Raw genomic sequence first — 21133 nt, 5'->3', positions numbered from 1 at the left:
AATTATTAACGGAATAGTTCACCCAAAAATGTGAACATTTGCTGAAAATGTACTCAGCCTCAGGCCATCCAAGATGCAGATGAGTTTGTGTCATAGGGTATGTTTAGTTTACATAACAACGACTCTACTAAAAATGGAAGTGCCTTTTCTTTGTGTTTTTGAAAAGTTTGCATACAGCTGACAGCATTGTTAAACAATCCACCTTCACACAGATGTGCAAAAACAACTAAAAGCACTGTTTTATGCCAGGTCTGTAATTGGTGATGTCTCTTTGTAAATAAACAGCTGCGCACATACGCATTCCTATAGACTGAACGCATGCGTGTGATATCACTGTTTTCACAAATTTGGATTTACTCAGTTTATATATAGATGATAACAGTATTGTTTTCAAAACTCGCCTGTTTTCTAAAGTTTGCATTTTCAGGCCCACATAATGCAAACTGAAAACTATGCCATGCAAACACAATGGCACTCAATTGGAACATATTTGGAGAATCACTTGCTCATTAATGGATCCTCTGCAGTGAATGGGTGCCGTCAGAATGAGGGTCCAAACATCTGATAAAAACATATCCACAAGTATACACATATGCACATGACTCCAGTCCATCAGTTAATGTCTTGTGGAGCCAAAAGGTGCATTTGTAATAAACAAACACATCATTAATGTGTTTTAACTTTAAACTGATGCATCTAATACCAATGCAACATCCATAATAATACTTCTTCCAGTGAAAAAGTCCTTTCCCTGCATCAAAATCTACTCGGAAGCAAACAAAAATGCTAATGATGAAATTCTTCATTACAAACAATGAAGCTAATTGATGGACTACAGTGGTGTGGATTACTTGTGGATTATTGTGATGTTTTTTCAGCTTTCTGTTGGCACCCATTCACTGCAGAGGATCCAAGTGATGGAAATCTACATTTGTGACCTGTGCTGGCAAAATAAGTTGGAATAAGCACATTTTTAAAAATGAGTTTTTAATTTTCATATTCTCTATTAAAATACCTTCTTGCTTTTTTTTTAATCTTTAGAATTATTATTGTTTTTGTTTTGATTGTTGTACCTTAATATGATTTAACTCTTTGTATTATTGTATAATTGTGATTTTGTTTGTTAATAAAAATTATTTATATGACTTGTTGGAATCAGAGAAAAACTGAGGTACAGTCGTTTGAAGGTGACAAAGTCAGCAGAGTTGATTTTGAGAAAAAGTTAAAGTTGAGTTAAAGTTTTCTGAAGATTCCAAAGCAAAATCACCAAGCAACGTTGCATATTTTCATCCAATTCTTTTCTTAATAATAATCACTATATTATTAATCACAATATAGCTATTTTAATTTAATCTGTTATTAAAAATAAGAACAAACATGCAAATAAACAGTAGTTTAATCAAGAGCTACAAGTGATCTTTTCTTTTAATGTTTGATTAACGTTGAGACAGATCTATATTAAGACCTACTGTAATGCATGGATCTAATATAATGTTAAACATCAGATTTTTTCCCAACCATTAACTAAATGTTAATGTAAGGCATGAAATATAATGTTTGCGTGAATTTCAGCAAGATATGTTTTTATAGGGAGATTGGAAGAGGCGGGACTTATGCACACACTTTGCAAATGTCAGCACAATCGTTTTGTTTTTATCAGCATGCGTTTGAATATATATATATATATATATATATATATATATATATATTGCTTTGCAACAACAACTTGTGGTAAAAAGCAGCAGCAGTTGTCTAAAAGTGAGCAGAGAGTAAGGTTCTCCTACCAGAAAACATACAAATAACTTTTTTTTAGATGTTTAATTACTATTTGAAGCATTGGGATCACTAGAAGATGGCTTAATGAACTTATTTTTGTAAAGAAATTTGACTATACACACATTTTTCACTTCTTTTGCCTGTAGCTCAAAATAATTTTGCCAGCACGGGTCACATTTCTCCAAATATGATGAAAAAAAAAAAACAAACAAAAAAAAAACCCTCATTTACATCTTGACTGGCCTGAGGGTAAGTAAATATTAAGCTAATTTTATTTTTTGAGTGAGCTATTCCTTTACTTAATCTATTAGGAACAAGTAAGTCAATTTAATTTTGATCACAACTGTTGTTCTCAGATATTATGAAAAATAGGCCTTGTTTGCTTTCAGATATTACAAGATATGAGTTAAATCATTAAAAGAGTCTGATGAAAGCAACACAATATCTGTGAAAGAGCAGGAAACAAACATTCTCATTAGAAACACATTCCCGTCTCAGCAGTGGTCCACTCAGACTGAATATTTTAACTGGCTCTATATAAATAAGATGTTAATTATTTTGAGTTCGTTTGACTTCTTATATCAATTAAAACTTCTGTGCTGAATTTAAAACACTCATATGCTTGGATAAGTCATATTTTATGCAAACATAATTAACAATCAAATGCATTAATTGCAGTTATATAGTATAATCAATAAAGCTCATGCATGTGGATGAGCAGGCAGAAAACCCCCGGATAATCGTATGGCATTCAAATCTGCAGGGTAAAAAGGATTTTTCAAAAGGATATGGTTTTGAAAGGGAAATATTAATCGCAGGCAAAGGAACACTGCGGACTGTGAAAAACTTTCAAAGTTGCACCTTTCGATCCGAAACAGAAAACAACCAGGGGCAAACCCTTGTGAAGTTGCATGTCCAGTGTGACCAAGCAATGGAGATAAAATGAGGATACAGAAGAGGTACAGCTCAAGGTTTTGAAAGCACTGCTGAGAAAGACTTGCATCATTTTCAGCCTATGATTCCTTTATTCCTGCTGTGCAGAAGAAAATATTATAATTTAAGGAATAATAAGCATCAGGGTCTCAAACGGCCTCAATAATAAGGGTTTGCTTTTTTTCCAAAAGCAATAAGAATATGCTTGTATTTTTAATTAAACATCAATTGTTCTTTTCACATCAAATTACAAATAATTTCTAAATAATAGAGCTTTAATATAATATCATGCATTTGTATTTTAAGAAATTAATGCTTTAATAAAGCAAGTATGCATTAAACTGAATAAAAGTGACAATATTTATATACATCAGAGAATCCTAAAAAAACCTGTTTTTAACTTTGATAAGCATATAAGCATATTAGAATAATTTCTGAAGGATCATGTGACACTGAAGACTTGAGTAACGATGCTGAAAATTCACCTTTGATCACAGGAATAAATTACATTCTGAAGTATATTCAAAATAGAAAACAGTTATTTTAAATTGTAAAAATAACATAATATTTGACTGCATGTTTGATCATAAAGAGCCCTTTCAAAAACATACAAAAATCGTACAAACCCCCAAACTTTTAAATATTATTGCATGTTTAAATAGTCACTGAAGAAAGATGTTTTATGACGTCTATAACCAGGGACTGATGAGCCACGCTAACCAGATAAAAATAAGAGAAAGAAAGAGAAGGATGTCAGAAGCAGCAGCATTCATACTCTATAAAAGGGTTAGACAAAAGGAAAATGGATCATCTTGTTAACACATGAAGAGTAAACTATATTAAAAAGCAACTCCTTCATCTGAACCCAAATCAAGAGAGATCTGACGTCAATATGTGGAAAATCTACACCGCTACTTTTATCTCTGCAATATCCAAAATTAGAATCAGGTGCAGCAAACCACATTAAAGCACTATTAGAGAGAAACTTGAGTTCTGTGGATACATCAAAAAAGCTTAGCAGTCCAGGAAGCCATTTCAAAGGCTTTTGTAGTGTATACCACCTACAAATACAGAACATTTCGAACTGATGGCAATCTATCTAGGACAAAACTTCCTCTAGTAAGCCAGTGTCAAAGTACAGAAGCCGCCCATCCAAAAGAGACTCTGCCCTACATGAGAAAGAGCACAGATCCATGAGTGCAGCAGAAGACCATGGCAAGGTGAAGATCAGGACTGTTGGAGCAATGCACTCTCTATGGAAGAGACAAAAATAAGGCTGCTTGGCCGCACTGCCAGATGTCGCATGCAGTGGAAACATGCTTTTGACCAAAAGTATCTCTGAAGAGCACTGGAAGAAGCTGTAGAGTTTAGGGTTGGACTTCTGAAACACAGCAAGACCAATTTGCCATCATACAGCCACCCACAAGTTCTAGTTTCAGTTTTAGAGCGACTGAAAACAACTGCATGCGAATATGAAAAACATTTCGGAGCACCAGTGCGACTGACCTGATCAGCATATTTGTGTTTGCACTCAGGGGAGCTTTAAAGGTTTCTAAGAGTTTTTTGCAATGTTGAGTAAAGTATCACAAACATATCTCATGAATCCCTTCATAAACAAAGTGTAGAAAGAGTGTAAATAAGAGATTGATTGTGCAGTGTAGAGAGCTTCATTGGTTATAATGAATTTTGATGAACTAAGATGAGTGACAGCTTTTAATAATTTTTAAGGGAGTTTGTAAATGAGATATTGATTTAATACAACAGTTAAATAAACAAGCAGTTAATATTAAGTGACTTACATTGTCTGACTATAACACTATTGCCTGATTTTGCTCTATTTCTACATCAAAAATAGTTTGAAACAAGTCACAACTCAGCTGCTGCGAATCCTATTCAAACACAGCGGAGTTTTGTTTATGAATGAACATGCGTTTTAAAACGAATCTAAATTTAAAGTCAATGATTCAATTTCCCATTTACTTGCATCATTCCTGCATCAATCAGATGTTTGCATGAATCAGTAACTTGCCGCCACCTATTGGCAGTTTTAGTTTCGTTCAAGTATCTTTTCAGTTATTCTTCTATATTTAAAAATGTTATATTTAAAACATTAATCTCAACACTTTTCTCAAATTTATGGATTTGATTGCACTCATGCCCCCTCTGAGCCTCATTAAACATGAAAATACACCTACAAGCCACTTTTGTGTTCTGTGTCACCTCTGTAGGACAAATTAATTTTGTTAATACTGATTTGATTTGATTGGTAACTTTTTCTACTTGTTTTTTAAAATATATATTAAAGCTTTTTAAAATGTATAATTTAAACAACAGAATAAGAACAAGTAGAAAAAAGTTACCAACTGGAGGCAACTGGAGCTACTAATGGCAGCTGCAGTGATGCAATGACTTTACCAAGTGGCGATGGCCTTGTTTATATAGGAGGAAAATATTCCACCATATTGCACATTGCACTTTTTCCCATTCAAAAGTAATGTGCTTGCACTGTCTTTGTATATCTAATGTCTTAGGTTTTGCTTTGAAACCCAACCATTCCATCAAATTCCTCTATCTTGTAAAAGCACCGCCAATATTTGCCCTTTTTTCCGTAATTTGTCAAGTCTTGCAATTTTTGCCTGCGCTTCTGTAAAGGCCTGTTCACACCAAGGACGATAACTACAAAGATAAATGCTAAAGAGTTCTAAAAAATCAATTTCAATAAAGAATAGCAGAGTTGCACCTATAACGATAAAGCCACAGAAACTATATAGTTTCATTTTTAGAACGATTTTTTCCAGCTGATGAACAATAAAAACATTGACACCCAATAAGAATCAATTCTGTTATAATGAGCTTGAGAATTTAAAGTGCCAGACGAGTGTGCGCATAGAATAAACGGATGATATAGTCCACTGGTGTGGACGCTAATGTAGTTATAGTTATCGTTCTTGGTGTGACCAGCCGAAAGCTCAATCTGAATTTGTTTTCCCATGTAACACATGAGCAATGATCCCACATTCTATAGTAGCCACGCCCCCAAACTCTCACTATTGGCTGAGCTGGAAAGAGATTGACAGATCTGAGCAGACCACGCTAAATGTTTTAATGGTGCTTGAGATGTTCACACTTTAGGGGGAGATGTACTTATGAATGACTTTTAGTAGTCAATGAACATTTAAAGGGACCATCGGATGCCCATTTTCCACAAGTTGATATTATTCTTTAGGGTCTTAATGAAAAGTCTATAACATACTTCGGTTAAAATTTCTCAATGGTAGTGTAAAGCAACACCCTTCGCACCTTGTCAAAAACAGCTCTGTTCACAGCGAGCCGTTTCGGTGCATGCCCCTTTAAATGCTAATGAGTTCTGCTCACCCCACCCTTCTCTTTCGTGGGTTGACGAGCGGTTCTCATGAGACTGTAAAAATTCAGCTGCATATTAGGAAAGGCCATCTGGAAAGATTCATAAAAAAAACCCCTTATACTCCTTCCGTAGGTGAAGCTGGATCACGAATGATTCGCGTGAACATAGACGCATTTAGGTACACTTTGGGGTGCATTCGCTTCAAAAATGAAAGTGTCGGGAGTAAATGAAAAACCGCTATGTTCATTATTACATCCAACAACAAAACACCTCACTCACACCGAGTATAAAGAAGAATCTGAGAATGGCTTGATTTGAGAAAGAGGTAATGATTTATAGGGATTTAAAAAAAAAAAAAAAGCACTGGGTGGGTTTTTTATCACAATAGGGTGGATGTGTACACACATTGGCAACATACATTTATGTTCAAACAGCATGTAAAAGGGAATTTTGTTTCCGATGACCCCTTTAAGAAAGAAAATCTTCACCTTTAAGTCTTGAGCATGAGAAAGTTGAATCTCTCTTAGTAGTTTAAGAGTAATGTGACGGTTCTGTGTTAGGCAGGATGGACGTGGCCCTCTGTTGAGGCCTTTAATGTGCCTCACGGCAGCAGGTGCAGGTCTGCTTGTGCTCTGGCACCGAGGTAATAGGCGCTGGACTGATGAATTATGGAACCTGCTCTCGGCTGGCACGCAGCACATTAAGCAGGCTGAGAAATTACTGGGAGAAGCAGCCTGTTAAAAAAATTAGAGCTGGAGAAGATATTTATTCATGGCACCTAAAAGACCGATGATCCTCACAAACAAACGGTCTCTCCAGATAAATAAAACGATACGTTTGTTTAGAACCTGACCTAGTTTAAACAAAAGTAGATTGATCAAATACACAGTGTTTCCCACCGCTGGATCCTCAGGATCATGTTTAGATTGAGGAAAGGCAGGGGAATATCCTAGGGCAGTAAAGCTTAACAGAGATTATTTACATTTGCTCTCAGAGCAAAGCCGAGGAAGGATTTTCTCAAGCCTGAGGAATAACAGATGTGGAAACTACACCCATGTTTTCTTGTCTCAGCTCTGTTAAGCAACTACTCCAGAAGAAAACTAACAACTTTAGAGACTCTAGTATGGAAGAGTCTTTTAAATGAGAAGATATAAAGTAGCCTTTAAACAGATAAGCTCGACTAAAGTGAGACAAATTATGGGAAATAAAAAAGTTTGGTGTATTGTGTCAGCATACTCTCATTCACTAGCTTCCTCCTCTGTCCACCCATATTGTTAATTAAAACCAGGCCGCAAAAATGTTTCAATCAGAAATAGTTATGGTACTGACGTCAAACAAGAACACATTAACATATGACCCCATCACCCAGCTTTTACATATTAAGAAAAGATGTTCTGATGGACCTTTCTCACATTTCCGGGTTTCCCAGTAGCAGAAGTCGTCATAATTGGGTTAACTTTGACAGTAGTGAAGGGGAGAGTATCTCAAATTGTTTTTTTTTTTTCAAAAGAAAAACTGCATTGTAGTGTTTTAATGACTTTCAAAAAAAAAAAAAAAAAAAAACGGAAAAAATTGAGAGAGACTGATAACAGCAGTCAGAAGAGAGAATGTCAAATTGTTACTTCCATAGACGCTGCATTAGAAACACCCTCATTAAGTAGTTATTTTGTCATTTGATGCAAAGGCGATATAAAGTATAGTATGAATCCAAATAAAAAAAAAAAATCTAATCTAAATATAAAAACTGAGGATTCACGATGCTGATGACCATTGAAATGCATCATCACAGTCTTGTGAAAAGGGTCCATTGGCTGACACAGAGTCATGTGATAATATTAAACTCCATATCACAAAAATTGATCCATTTGCCAACTTGTATGAATTTTGAAGCCTAAATACAAACAGCAGAACTAAAAAGCTAAACTTAGGCTATAATTGAACTACATCGGTCGCTCGCCTTCAACGTCTTCCCCACCACGTTTCTGACAACCTTTTTCAAACTTATTTTTAGAAACAGTTCAGTATAAAGGATTTACTCTGTGGATGAATTTTACTCCATGTTACATTAATCTTTTCATATAACACTGGACTAAATTCAAAACTAGAGCCAAAATACAACTGAAATGAAACAATAATAATAAACAGTAAGGAGTGAATAAATTAAATAATCATAACTAAAACATGAAAGCACCTATTTCTGTACATTTCGAAATAAGGTCCAAAAAATAAATCCTTGATTAATATGAATATTTAAATTAATAATGAGTCTCCGTGTAGTATTCAATAAAAATCTAGTGCATTAAATTATTAAATAACAGCAGAGTGAGCAACTTTCTGAATATGGTAAGATTACATTTATTTTAGTGAATAAAGTACCATGTTTCAGCTATCATTTTGTTAGAGCGGTTACACAAAATGTTATTTTATCCTTGCTTCTAGAAAATCCTCAATCTTTCTGCTTTCTAACAGCTTCATGTGGCCATAAATATTTAATTTTAACGTGACTTCAAGCACTATGTATCAGTAGTTTCACCACGACCACGTAAAGCTGGTAAATGTGGTGTTTACATGGAATAATGGTAATTTGAATATGAGTCTCAGCTGATTACATCAGTAATAAAACCAGAAGCTTCCATACGAAACTACTGGTTGCATTTCGGGGGAAAGAAAAAAAAAACACTGTTGAACGACAATATAAAATACGGGGAACTAATTTAGTTTGGTTATTCTACAATTAATTGTACTACAAATTATACTTGATTTAGAAAATATTATAAATTGATAAACTCTTCTGCGTGATGTTATCTTTTCTAAGAAAAGTAACATTTAAAAAAATCACGAGTGGACTGTAATTGGTGTGTTTTATGTCGTAAAATAAAACGTGAAAGTATCTTGAGCTTGTATTAACCACGGACCTTATTTAAGGGATTTAACCGTTCAAAAAACCCTTTGACTTTGGGACGATGGAACCAGAAGTGCTAAAATACTAACTCGCTTCTGGGATTTTGCTTTTATGTCATAGTTCCACGACTCTATTGCTACAAATATACCCGTGCTACTTAAGACTGGTTTTGTGGTGCACACAATAACAATACTGTGCATGTTCATTGCTGCCAGTCTTACAGGTTTGGGAAAAAACCTGTATAATTGTATTTGGTGTTGTAAAATTCTGCTAAACATCTAACAGTGACCATCTTCTCAAATTATGTATGAGAAACTGAAAAAACAAAACGCAAGAACAGCTTTTCAAATATTTATTGTGGGATTACTTTGAACACTTTAAATATTGATGCGGTACTGGAATGCGTGTTGGATAATATGCAATACTTCTAAAACCTCGATTCACTTTGGGCAGCTGCATTAAAAGGCAGCCATCAATCAAAAGAGCAAGAGAGTCAGGAAAATCAGCCTGGCATTTAACAGCGGAGCGCTGCTGGCGACCGCTGCCGCGCTCTCTGCCTTCCTCCGCAAACGCCCCCCTCAGCAGCAGCGCTGAAGAATGACACAGTTAGACCCCATGAGGCATGTTGGCTATTCTCAAATGAGGCATGCAAACCATCTCCCAGCGGAATAAGTCAGCGTGTCTTTGTGGGAAATCTGCAACTGAAGATCTGCGGTTACACACTGCGATTCACCTCTGACACTAGCAGGAATTCTGGGAGCAGGAAATCACCTTACCTCACTAAAACCTGAGTACAGAGCCAGAGCTGTGCAAAGATCTAAACTGACAGATGAGATTTTGGCCTGCAAAACTATCATTTTCCTCATTTCGCTGAGATTGGGACAGCCACACAGCTGTTTGCAAACAACTCCAGATGTGCTTCACACGTACAAACACAATGCATTCATTATATTTGTACCACAAGTTCGCTAGTATAACGGTGAGATTTGGTAAACAGAGTCAAACAATGCCCAAACTCACGAACCGTGTTACATTAAAACTCGATTGTGAAAAGTATCAGTATCAGAAAGAGCAAGAATGAGCTTCAAGACAAACACTAAATATAAAGGGTTGCAGTATTGACTGTAAAGGTTCTATATCAAGTACTTTTGGCTATGAGTATATTAGAGACTGAATTACAGTTATCTGCTAAATCTAAATACTCTGACAGCAAATCATTTCAGATGCCTTCTGTTCAGACATTGAAAAATAGTCCTCTCATATCAGCAGCAAAGGACATTGATTCCCTCATGACTACTGCAGGCTGCTGGTTATTGACTGACAAATCTGAAACAGGAGCTGTAGGTGGCATATCAAACAGCTCATAAACTGACAGGTCAAGATCAGTGAGCGATGTCTAAAGCATGGCTTCCCAGGCTTCAAATTCATGCAACTGGAGCATGATGCAAATAACATATTTACTTCGCAAGAAGCAAGCAGTCGATTCTCAGTATGGGCTCTGCAACATGATATAAAAAAGAGAAATCTACAAATGGAAGCTTTAGGGCAGGCCGTGTTCACACTTGGCGTCCTTTTCCAAACTGCCAGCGTCTGTTTTACATTCTAATCCTATGGAGTAAACCGTCTTTTCAAAAAAGCCCTAGCGCTTTTTTTAAACGCCACCGCCGGCGTCTTTTTTTTTTGCAGTTTAGAGCGTCTTTTTAAGTTGAAAAAAGTTGAACTTTTTTGAAGAAAACACCCTACGTCACGCGCTTTTTTGACAGCTGACCAATGACAAGCGAGTAGCGGGACCTATCGTTTCCATAACAACAAAAACAACAAGAAAAAAAATGGAGAAGTTGCCGGTAGATAAACTTATCGTACTAGTTTCAGAGCACAAGGAGTTGTATGATATGAGTAAACAACTCTATCATAATATACATCACAAAGAGGCTCTTTCTCGACATTTCTTCACCACACAGCACTACGCTACTGTTGCAGCTGTTGTTATAGCAACAAAAGACGCACTTGGCTGCTTTATGTAACAGAACGCTGCCAGCTTTTTTTTTTTTTTTACTAAAAAAACGCCCTAGTCAACTTTTTCTTGTCAAAAAAGACGCCAAGTGTGAACACGGCCTTAGGCCTCTTTTATCAATCTAACATACACTGTTAAAAGTTTTCACCAGATTCAACTTCAAAACCTAAGTTCAGCAGCTGCCTTAAAATTGTAAGTTAAATCAGCTTAAAACTACAAGTCATTTGAACATTACAATAATAATGTGCTGATTTAACTTGTGAACTGAAATGACTTAAAAAAAATTTTTTAAGGCAGCTGCTAAACTTAAGTTTTTAAGTTGAAACTGGTGAAAACTTTTTACAGTGTAGAAAGAAAAGTTCTGAGCATGCAAATGAGCATGCGGTCCAGAGCTGCCTGGAACTACGTTCACCATGCGTTTCCCTGAAAATAATGCACACCATTAGAATGTTCGTCAGCCAACCAGATTCAAGCATTCAACGGCCCAGTAGTATAATGAAAGTTATATGATCACAGCACACAATTAGCTGAGTCATATCAAAGAATATAACGCTGAATTCACTGTAATTATTAAATGACTCAAAAACATTCAAAATACATCCTTAAGTGTCCAGTGAAAAGGCATACAGACACTCATTTGTTCAGACAGACGAATAGACAGATAGATACACATACAGAGTTCCTGTAAATAGATTTGACTGCTAAGCCCAGGAAAAAAATGTAAATGTTGCTGTAAATCGTGGCCATAAAAGAGGCAGAGCTCAGCTGGAGTCTGTTCCAATTAGCTGTCTTTCCTGATGATATTGATCATAATACGAGCTTCCCATGAATCCTGTGGAGCTGCGCGAGTATAATGTATCACACAGCAGACCCACATTCTCTGCCTAAGGAGAGTGGAAATATGGAGCGGCATAAAAATATGCTGCGGTTAAGGCCTGTGGACCCCCCCGAAGAGCAATAACACATATCTCTTTGATGCATTCATAGCAGAAGTCTTATTTATACAGATGAATGAAGAGTCAAGAGCTGCAACACTTGACTCAGCCCACAGGTCCCCACGAGGTGAGATCTGCTCAACAGCAGCAGCTGAGAAACCTGCTTTGGAGGGCATAAAGAGGGGAAATGCTAAATAATAAACTCCAGAATAACAGTGGATGTGGAGGAAGATGTTTACAAAGACACAGGAGTCTCTTTTATACTCGGGAAGTGAGCTAAAGTGAGCTAAGCTAAGAAGTGAGAGTGTGCACACTGTACTACATTCGTGTGAATGGAGAGTCGTCAGAGTTGACGTTGTTCTTAAGTCTGCTGTAACACAATCTGACCACCTCGCTAGGATTGGTGAAACACTTTCTTACGACTTATGAGAGCTTAGCCATCTCCGAATGCCAACATCTCCAATGCCGTGTAGCTCAAAATGGCGCTGTGTGTTGACGCTGTCCGCGGCATGAGAGGACTGAAGCTGCTATTCCTCCACTCGAGAACAGCAGGTCAGAGATTCTGAATAATTAATCACAGCGAAGTGCAAGCCAGACCGAAGCCAAGTAAAAACACACAGTACAGTGTACTCCTCTAGAATACACTGTAGTAACAAGAACTGAGTGATACATCGAATATTCACAAGGGTTGTGTGTGTGATACTGAAAAAAAAAAGGATCTCTCAATGTTATGTTTCAGGGGAATTTTGTAGATAACCATAATTAAAGAAGTTTACTTCCAGAACAAATATTTACAGACAATGTACTTAGCCCCTTGACATCCAAGTTGTTCATGCTTTTCTTTCTTCGGTCGTAAAGAAATAATGTTTTTTGAGGCAAACGTGTTTGGATTTCTCTCCATATAGTAGACTTCTATGGTGCCAACCAGTTTTAACATCTTTGGGGGCAGCAGTGGCCTAATGGTTAGAGAGTTGGACTTGTAGGGTTGCAGGTTCGAGTCTCAGGTGTGACAGGGATTGTAGGTGGGGGAGTGAATGTACAGCACTCTCTCCACCCTCAATACCACGACTGCTCCGGGTGTGTTTTGACTACTGTGTGTGTGCACTTAGATAGGGTCACCATACTTGGCCTCACGTCCCCTCCTTTCCTTAACAAAATGCAGCTTCAAAAGAGGTCTCAGCCGAGGAAGAAGGGTCTTATCTAGCAAAACAATCAGTTATTTTCAAAAAAATGTTTGACAATTTATATACTTTTTAACCTCAAATGCTCATCTTGTCTAGCTCTGCGTGAAGAAAAAAAAAGATTTTTTAATTTACTGAAAAAATCAAAGATAAATATTGAAGTTGTTTAGCTATAATCGCACAGTCCTTGTTTTTGCTTAAAAGATTTCAAAAGAGATGTTGGTTATGGCATCAGCTGTGCGTAATGGAGGCGGGACTGATTAGCCGGTTGGCTGAATGGACTTCTCAGTGTCATATTCACAAATATACGACTCCACACAACATGCTGAGGCAGCAAAGTACAGAAACAGAATGGAGTCTGTGGCGAGTTTTAGTTTGGGAGACTGTTAGGATGTTGGAGGCAACAGCTGCTCCCTCTGTGTGATTAATGAGGTACGACTCGAGGCAGACAGTACTGCCTCTTCCCTCCACCTCCAATCAAAATACCGCCTGAGCCAATGCCGACCGAACAGAGCGGGTCATAACAACATCGCGCAGACCCAGTTCTCCCTGGAAAGGACGGGTCAGCAGAAAGCTGCAGATCAAAGTCTGCATGCTTCATATTATTTCCTGCTAAGCAGCCCGTGACAATCAAGGAAAGAAATCGTGATGGGGAAAGTCGAGAAATATCCAACGCCTATGTGGCAGAAGTGACCCGCTGTGACGCCCTGATTCAAGGCCTTCATCTGTATTCTTCGAGTCTCTGGCAGGCAGGAAGCAAGAGGAGGCAAAAAGGCTCCCAGAATTCCCGGCGGCGGGACTGATTAGAATAAAAGACCCACAATACTGGCAGAACGAGCTCCTGGGAGCCAGGACACATTAACAGCACTAAGAGCCGTTTCATTCCAGCTCATTGCATGGCTCACAGATCAAGGCTCCATAGTCTTTCTGACATAAAACTGCCATCAGCATTTCTCTCCTCCGAACGCCAGTCTATAAACCGCTAGGCAAACTCCATAATTTGCTCTTGGGTGGTGATCTCACAAATGGGAGCTCGAGACGGCCACGTAAACAGTGCAAATGAAATTTGATAGGAAAATAGTGTAGGTGACGAGAGCATCCCCACGGCCCACTTCATTTGAAACTCGCGCCTATGGCGGGCTACGGCCGCGCATATATATCTGCGACTGGGCTGCTGCAAATGTGACATTAAATAAGACGAAGGAGGTAATTTACCAAACTCTACAGAGAATTGATTCTAAAAACCGAGGAGAAAAAGACACATGCCCGTATAAACTGCGCCCGGTGTGTTTACTGATAAATGCAGCCCATCATTTTGAATGATATTGGAGAAAGAACAAAAATTAGATGTTTGCTGCCTGTCGGATGACCCTCTAGTGTTTTCATTTCAGCGTAATGAAAACCCATCCGTCTTGCGGATGCATTTCATTCTAATCTCCCTTGAATTAAATCGGCGTTTCAATGGCGTTTTCAATGCGATCGCTAATAAACGATGCCGTGCAAAAGAGAGGTGAATTCTGAAATGAGCGGCGTGGATGTGTAGGTTTAAGTGAGTCATGCGCACCAGCTGAGATGTTCTGCGGCTCCATCCAGCTGGCGTAACGCAGCCTCTGCTCCCAGCGTCACACAGCCATTCCTTCGCATTGTGCTGCCGACTAACCAATGAGATGAAAAAGCCCTGAAACTAATTGGCCGCTCTGACGGCACTGTGGGAATGTGTTTGAAGTTTTCACACTGGTACTTTCACACTCTTGCTGACTCAGTGGAGCGCTCTGCTTCCGAGGCCCACAGGATGCATCAGCCTCAGTCTCTGCTGCTAACATACATAGATCTTTTGCAGTCTGGTCCACACTACAGCTTGTTTTACCAAAAAACAGGTCATTTAGACAGGTTGGGTCTGCCTGACTGGCACATAATACAACCAGTCCATCGTTCTATTTTTATATGATGATTATGGGGTGAGCACAGCTGAAATCTGACAGCAAAATAACAGAGTGGTGTGAAACAAAGTGTTAGCTGATTCAAATAATGACACTGCAGTTTCCACGGCAGAACAGGCCAGTGTTGGTAACAAAAACTACAAATATTAAGAACTGTTTTGTTAACTAAAATTAAAAAATAAATAAATAATTACATTTTAAAAATAGATTAAAGTACACTTGAAATGAAAATTAGAAATGCTGAGTAAGTTTACCTGTAACTGTAAAAATCTTAATCTAAAATGGAAATATTAAAGCTAATACCAATAATGACAAATGCACTTAAAGGGATAGTTCACCCAAAAATTAAAATTTGATGTTTATCTGCTTACCCCCAGGGCATCAAAGATGCAGAACACAAATGAATATTTTTAATTTAAACTGTTGCAGTCTGTCAGTCATATAATGGCAGTCAATAGGCACCAAATCTTTGACAGTAAAAAAAAAAACATGCACAGACAAAACCAAATTAAACCTTGCGGCTCGTGCCGATACATTGAGGTGTTAAGATACAAAACGATCGGTCTGTGCAAGAAACTGAACAGTATTTATATCATTATTTACCTCTGATCCACAGCAACATTCAACTGAGCACGTTCACAACAGCTGATGCGTGATGCATCAATGTGATCTGCCATATTTATTTTTAGAATTTGTTATACCTGCCCAGGGACTACAGGTGGAAATTAGCAATTGTTGCTATAACCTGGCCCAAGACATATTTTCTTGTTTAACAAGTTTAATGTTTATTTGTGCATTGTCCCTGTTTCAAATAAATAATTTCCATTTCCATTTCCATAGTAGATGCACACGCAGAAGTGCTGTTGTGAACACGCTCAATACAGTTGAACATTGCAGTGGATCAGAGGTAAATAATGATATAAATATTTCAGTTTCTTGCACAGACCGATTGTTTTGTGTGTCGTCACAAGCCGCAGGGTTTAATTTGGATTTGTCGGTGTATTTTTTTCTTACTGTCAAAGATTTGGTGCCCATTAACTGCCGTTATATGACTGACAGACTGCAACAGTTTGAGTTAAATATCTCTGTTTGTGTTCTACTGAAGAAACAAAGTCACCTACATCTTGGATGCCCTGGGGATAAGCAGTTAAACGTCAAACTTTCATTTTTGGGTGAACTATCCCTATTTCTAAAATTTGAAAATATAAAACTAAAAGGTAATATAAAATTCCACCCATCTAAAACTAGTAAGTACAGACTTTTTCCACAGATAAAAGTAGAACTCTCACTACCAAGTGTTTTCATAATATCCATCATTTCAGTAGTTAAAAGTACCAGGCTACACTTCAGAGAAAAACCTAGCTGCTAGATTTGTTTTTGAGTCAAACCTCTATGAAATGCATCCAAGAGCTATATTTGCACTGAAAATTATTCAATTTTTTTGTAGCACAGCATGTGATTAAACAAAAATAAATAAACAAAAATATTAAAACGCTGAAATGCCAAACTACGGTAAGTTGATAACTCATAGCTTACCTGACATGATAGGTTGTCCAGTCATGCCCATGGGAGCCATCCCAAGGTTGTTCATGGCAGTCGCCCAAGCGTTAGGATCCGACATTGGCATCGCTAAAGAGTTGGAGTCCATGGCAATATTTCTGAGCCCCTCTGAAAGAGAGAAAAACATAATCTGGGTTTATATTTAAAAGTGTTTGCCTCTTTTGAAAGACGGAGTACAATTAAACATTCAAACCAGAGCTCTCAGTGATGAATATGTTACTCAGTAGACACATTTATTTCCACATTTATGACCAAAACTTGATGCTGAAGTTGTTGATGTACACTACTATTTAAAAGTTTAGGGACAGTGAAAGTTTTTATGCTTATAAAGGGTGCATTTATTTGATAAAAATGCAGTAACAGTAATATTGTGCAATGTTATTATAATTTAAAATGTTTATTGTTTTGTATTTGAATATAGTTTAAAAATGTAATTGATTGCTTTGATCAAAACTGAATTTTCAGCATCATTACTCCAGTTGTGCCATTGCAAAGTGTTGTGAAATTACATTTTATTTTTTAGGATTCTCTGATCAACAGAAAGTTCAAAAGAACAGCACATTTTTTTAAATAGAAAACTTTTGTAACTTTTGTAAAAGTCTTTACTGTCACTTTTGATGAATGTGCCCTTGCTGAATAAATGTATTCATTTCTTGCTGACCCCAAACTTTGAGCACGCTTTCAACTAACAGTAGAAGAATAGTTTAGAACAAGCAGTTTGATTTATTGTGCAATCTAAGCACATTCATGAATAATTCAACTAATTTACTGGTATTCCGTATTTAAATATAATAATGTAATACACAGGTTTTAAAAGTCAAAGCCGAGGACTGAAACTTAATGAAATGTTTTTGAGAGAGGAATGAAATGTGAAGTCTTCAGCTTAACACATAAAACATATTTTATGATGATAAATTGGAAACTTCTTTTAAAAACTCATTTCTGTAGTATTAAAACAGCAGAGGTGCCAATGTGCTTTAGCACACCATCACTTCAGAGAAAACAGACTGCCGGTTTAGAGGCAATAACTGCTGCCAGAGGTCTGATAAACTTCAGTATCGCCCACCAAAAGAATAAACGCTAGAAACAGAGAAACAGAGCTCAGAAAGTTCCCATATCTGAGGTGTGACCGCTGGGCTTAGAGTGTGTGCGAGAGAACATATGCTTCCTGTGCGAAGTGGGCGGCAGACTCACAGAGGAGATCATTTTCACCAGCTATCAAGAAAATGTCATTGTGTTTCATGGTTGGTCAGGGAATTATTATACAGAGTTAATGAAAAACATCACGATAATTAGCTTTCAGGTTCTCCAGAGGGGTATTCAAAGGTGGTTTTGGTCAAAACATCTAAAAGCAGCACATTTATTTAGAACAGCAAACAAAAAAATGACCTTCCCGACATGTGACTTCATGCTTCCACTCTTTATTTAAAGATAAATCACCCCTCAAGGGTTTACGGGATCTTTTAACATTTAAATAACGCACGTCATGTCTGAATTAGCATGATTATACGACTCTGCTCTCAGCTGTTCACGTACTCGCACTCTGAAGTGATTAGTCTCTATGGCAACACTCATCATGCCAACATGGATTCATGTGCGGCTTTGTTGTTGATAATTAATTTCTATTTATTCACCTCTATACTTCTTTGCAAAACACTGAAAAATAAAGAACGCGAACCAGGTAGCACGGCCTATAATAAAATGACATTTCAAACGGAAATATGAAGCCGGAGCAACCAAACGCTATTAAATGCCGTTTCATTAAAGTTTTAAACTTACATGAAATTGACTGAAATGACATGAGAGTGAATTCAAAGTCATATTTCATTAATGCCATCTCGGTTTTGGATTCAGCAAATAGTAGAAATCACGCTCTGGTGCTTAAAAGGGTCATCGGGTGCCCATTTTCAAGTTCATATGATTCTTTAGGGTCTTAATGAAAAGTCTATAATATACTTTGCTTAAAATTTCTCAATAGTAGTGTAAAAAAAAACACCCTTTTACCTTCTCAAAATCAGCTCTGCAAAAAATCAACTCATTTTATTGCGTGGTCCTTTAAATGCAAATGAGCTCTGCTTGCCCCGCCCATCTCTGCCTGGGATGATGAGACGTGATGTTTACTTTAGCCGCATTTATCGGCGAAACTTGCCAACAAGCACATTATTAAGAAAGGTAATTTGCAAAGATGCATAAAAAACCCTCATACTCACTTCTGCTGTGGGTGAAGCTGCATCAGGAACGATTCGCACGAACATAGACGCATTTGTAGATCGGAATCGGGCTTTCCTTTTAAAAGGAAAGTAACCGTAAACCTCTGCATCTTCAGCGGCTCATATGTCTGGAGTAAATGACGACTGCTATGTTTATTATTACATCCAACAACAGAACACCTCAATCGCTCAATCTGAGACATTCTTGTCTTCTCCTGCACCTGAGTCACACAATGGCGATCGGAGTCGGACTGTTTCAGCTCAGTGGCGGGTCATGTCAATCAACTATCGTGGGAGCGTCCTCTGTCTGAGAATGACCTGATTTTAAAAAGGGGATATTACTTTTAAAGATTATGAAAAATACCACTGGGTGGATTTTTATCAGTGTAGGATGGTTGTGTACACAAACTGCCAACACACATTAATGTTCAAACAACATGGAAAAGTTAGGAAGAGTGTCTGGTTGATCTTCTGCAGGTTCTCAGAGGACATCGTCCACGGCTCATCTCTCAGATGTCTAATTTTCAGCAGTCTTCCTTTAAGTCCTTCAAACAGATTGCAGAGGTCCAAGGTTTCGAGTGAAAACGGTTGTTTAATCATCTGTATCAGTGGCAGTGGTGTGAGCGGATTGGAGTGACAGGCAATTTCCCTCCCCGCTGAAAGCGGTTTTGTAATCACGGCCGTTCCAAATCCTTGCCGGATTTTCCATTTTCCGCTCCTCAATCATATCCCACCCATTGGTTAAAGAAACTTTACTCCAAAACTATGTACCGTTCAAAAGGTTTTTTTTCCTTTTTTATGTTTTGAATGAAGTTTTGACAACACTTTAGACTAGGCAACACATATTAACTATTAGCTAAGAGTTGCCCTCAATAAGCTCCTAATTTGCTGTTTATTGGTACTGTAGCACTAATAAAGTTGCGGTAGTAGTTATTTATATAGGTATAGGTGGGATTTTGGGTTCTGAAATATAGTAATTAGAATAAGATTAATCCTTAAACTAAAGTCATTATTTGATCAAAAATACAATAAAAAAAAAATATTTCAGTTTAAAATTTGGTACTCCATATATAGGGTACGGCGGAGCTAAATGTCTAAGGTCTTTTAAATGATTTTCAGTTTATTTTAAGATAATTAAAGCAACAGTTTTTAAATAATGAAAGAATATGTAAAACTATGGTATTTGGGGTAAAAAGCACCCCTGCTGTTGGGGCTAAAAGGCACAATAATTAACATTATAACTAACAGACGGCTGACTTTTCATTCAGATTCAGATGGTAAATATCATATATTATGTTGGGTGTCAATCTTAAAGATAATCACCATGTTTAGAATGAAACCATCATATTTAAAAGCATGATGTTAATCATTTATTTAATAAAATATAATTTGTTGTTACTACAGCAAATCTATATTAAATTACTATGGGATCTCACTCAATGCTTTCAGAATCCTTACATTTTAAAATTATATTGTTTCTGTATTTTAAAAATATACGTTTTATTTTAACATACTTTAATGACAGTGTATTTATTGAGCAAAAATGATCTTTTATGCCAAAAATCATTAGGATATTAAATAAAGATCATGTTTCATGAAAATATTTTGTAAATTTCCTACCATAAATATATCAAAACTTAATTTTTGATTAGTAATATGCATTGCTAAGAACTTCATTTGGACAGCTTAAAAAGCGATTTTCACAATACTTTGGATTCCAGATTTCAGATTTTCAAATAGTGTCCTATCCTAACAAATCATAGATCAATGAAAAGCTTATTTATTTAGCTTTCCGATGACATATAAACCTCAAATTTAAAAACACACATTTATTGTGTTTTGTCTGCTCTCTTTGAGGCGAAAGTAATTTATTATTTATGAAAATGATTATATTCAGTGGCTTTTCCTACTTTTCTTCGTGATATTTAGTACCAGTTTATCAGGAAGTGACAACTTTGTTCTCTTTGACTTGTTGGATGCAACAGTGTTCATTCGCAAATGTTTTAGGCAAAATTTCAATTTTAATTAAAATGCACAACTTTAGATGGAAACACGGCTACAGTGAGTGTCTTTACTCTCATTTTTAAGCATTTAAAAAAAAAAAAATATGAGTCAGTATTAATCATCACATTTTCATCTCTCTTTCATTCTGACAGCTAACAGTCAATTAACACGTTTTAATACATGGTGAAATCATGCTGACACCAAATTGTATTCTGGCTCATACCCATGCATGTAATGCTCGTGATGGAGTGGCAACAGAGTGAGAGAACATCGTGAGACTTTCAGAAACACTTCTTCTCCTCAAGGCAAAAATC

General features: G+C 36.9%; 1 protein-coding gene across 2 annotated transcripts in view; it reads right to left on the bottom strand.

Annotated features, from left to right (window-relative positions):
* Positions 1-21133, bottom strand: part of enox2 (ecto-NOX disulfide-thiol exchanger 2) — a 318313-nt gene that overhangs the window by 88598 nt on the left and 208582 nt on the right. For both annotated transcript variants that reach the window (XM_073820293.1, XM_073820294.1), the window contains one exon: positions 16582-16713. In XM_073820293.1, coding sequence (XP_073676394.1) covers positions 16582-16713 — 132 coding nt within the window. The remainder of the gene's footprint in view (positions 1-16581; positions 16714-21133) is intronic.

Source organism: Garra rufa, chromosome 16, assembly GCF_049309525.1.
Source record: "Garra rufa chromosome 16, GarRuf1.0, whole genome shotgun sequence".
Lineage (NCBI taxonomy): Eukaryota > Metazoa > Chordata > Actinopteri > Cypriniformes > Cyprinidae > Garra > Garra rufa.
The sequence above is the reverse complement of the archived record's forward strand: the minus strand, read 5'-3'. Positions and strand labels throughout refer to the sequence as shown.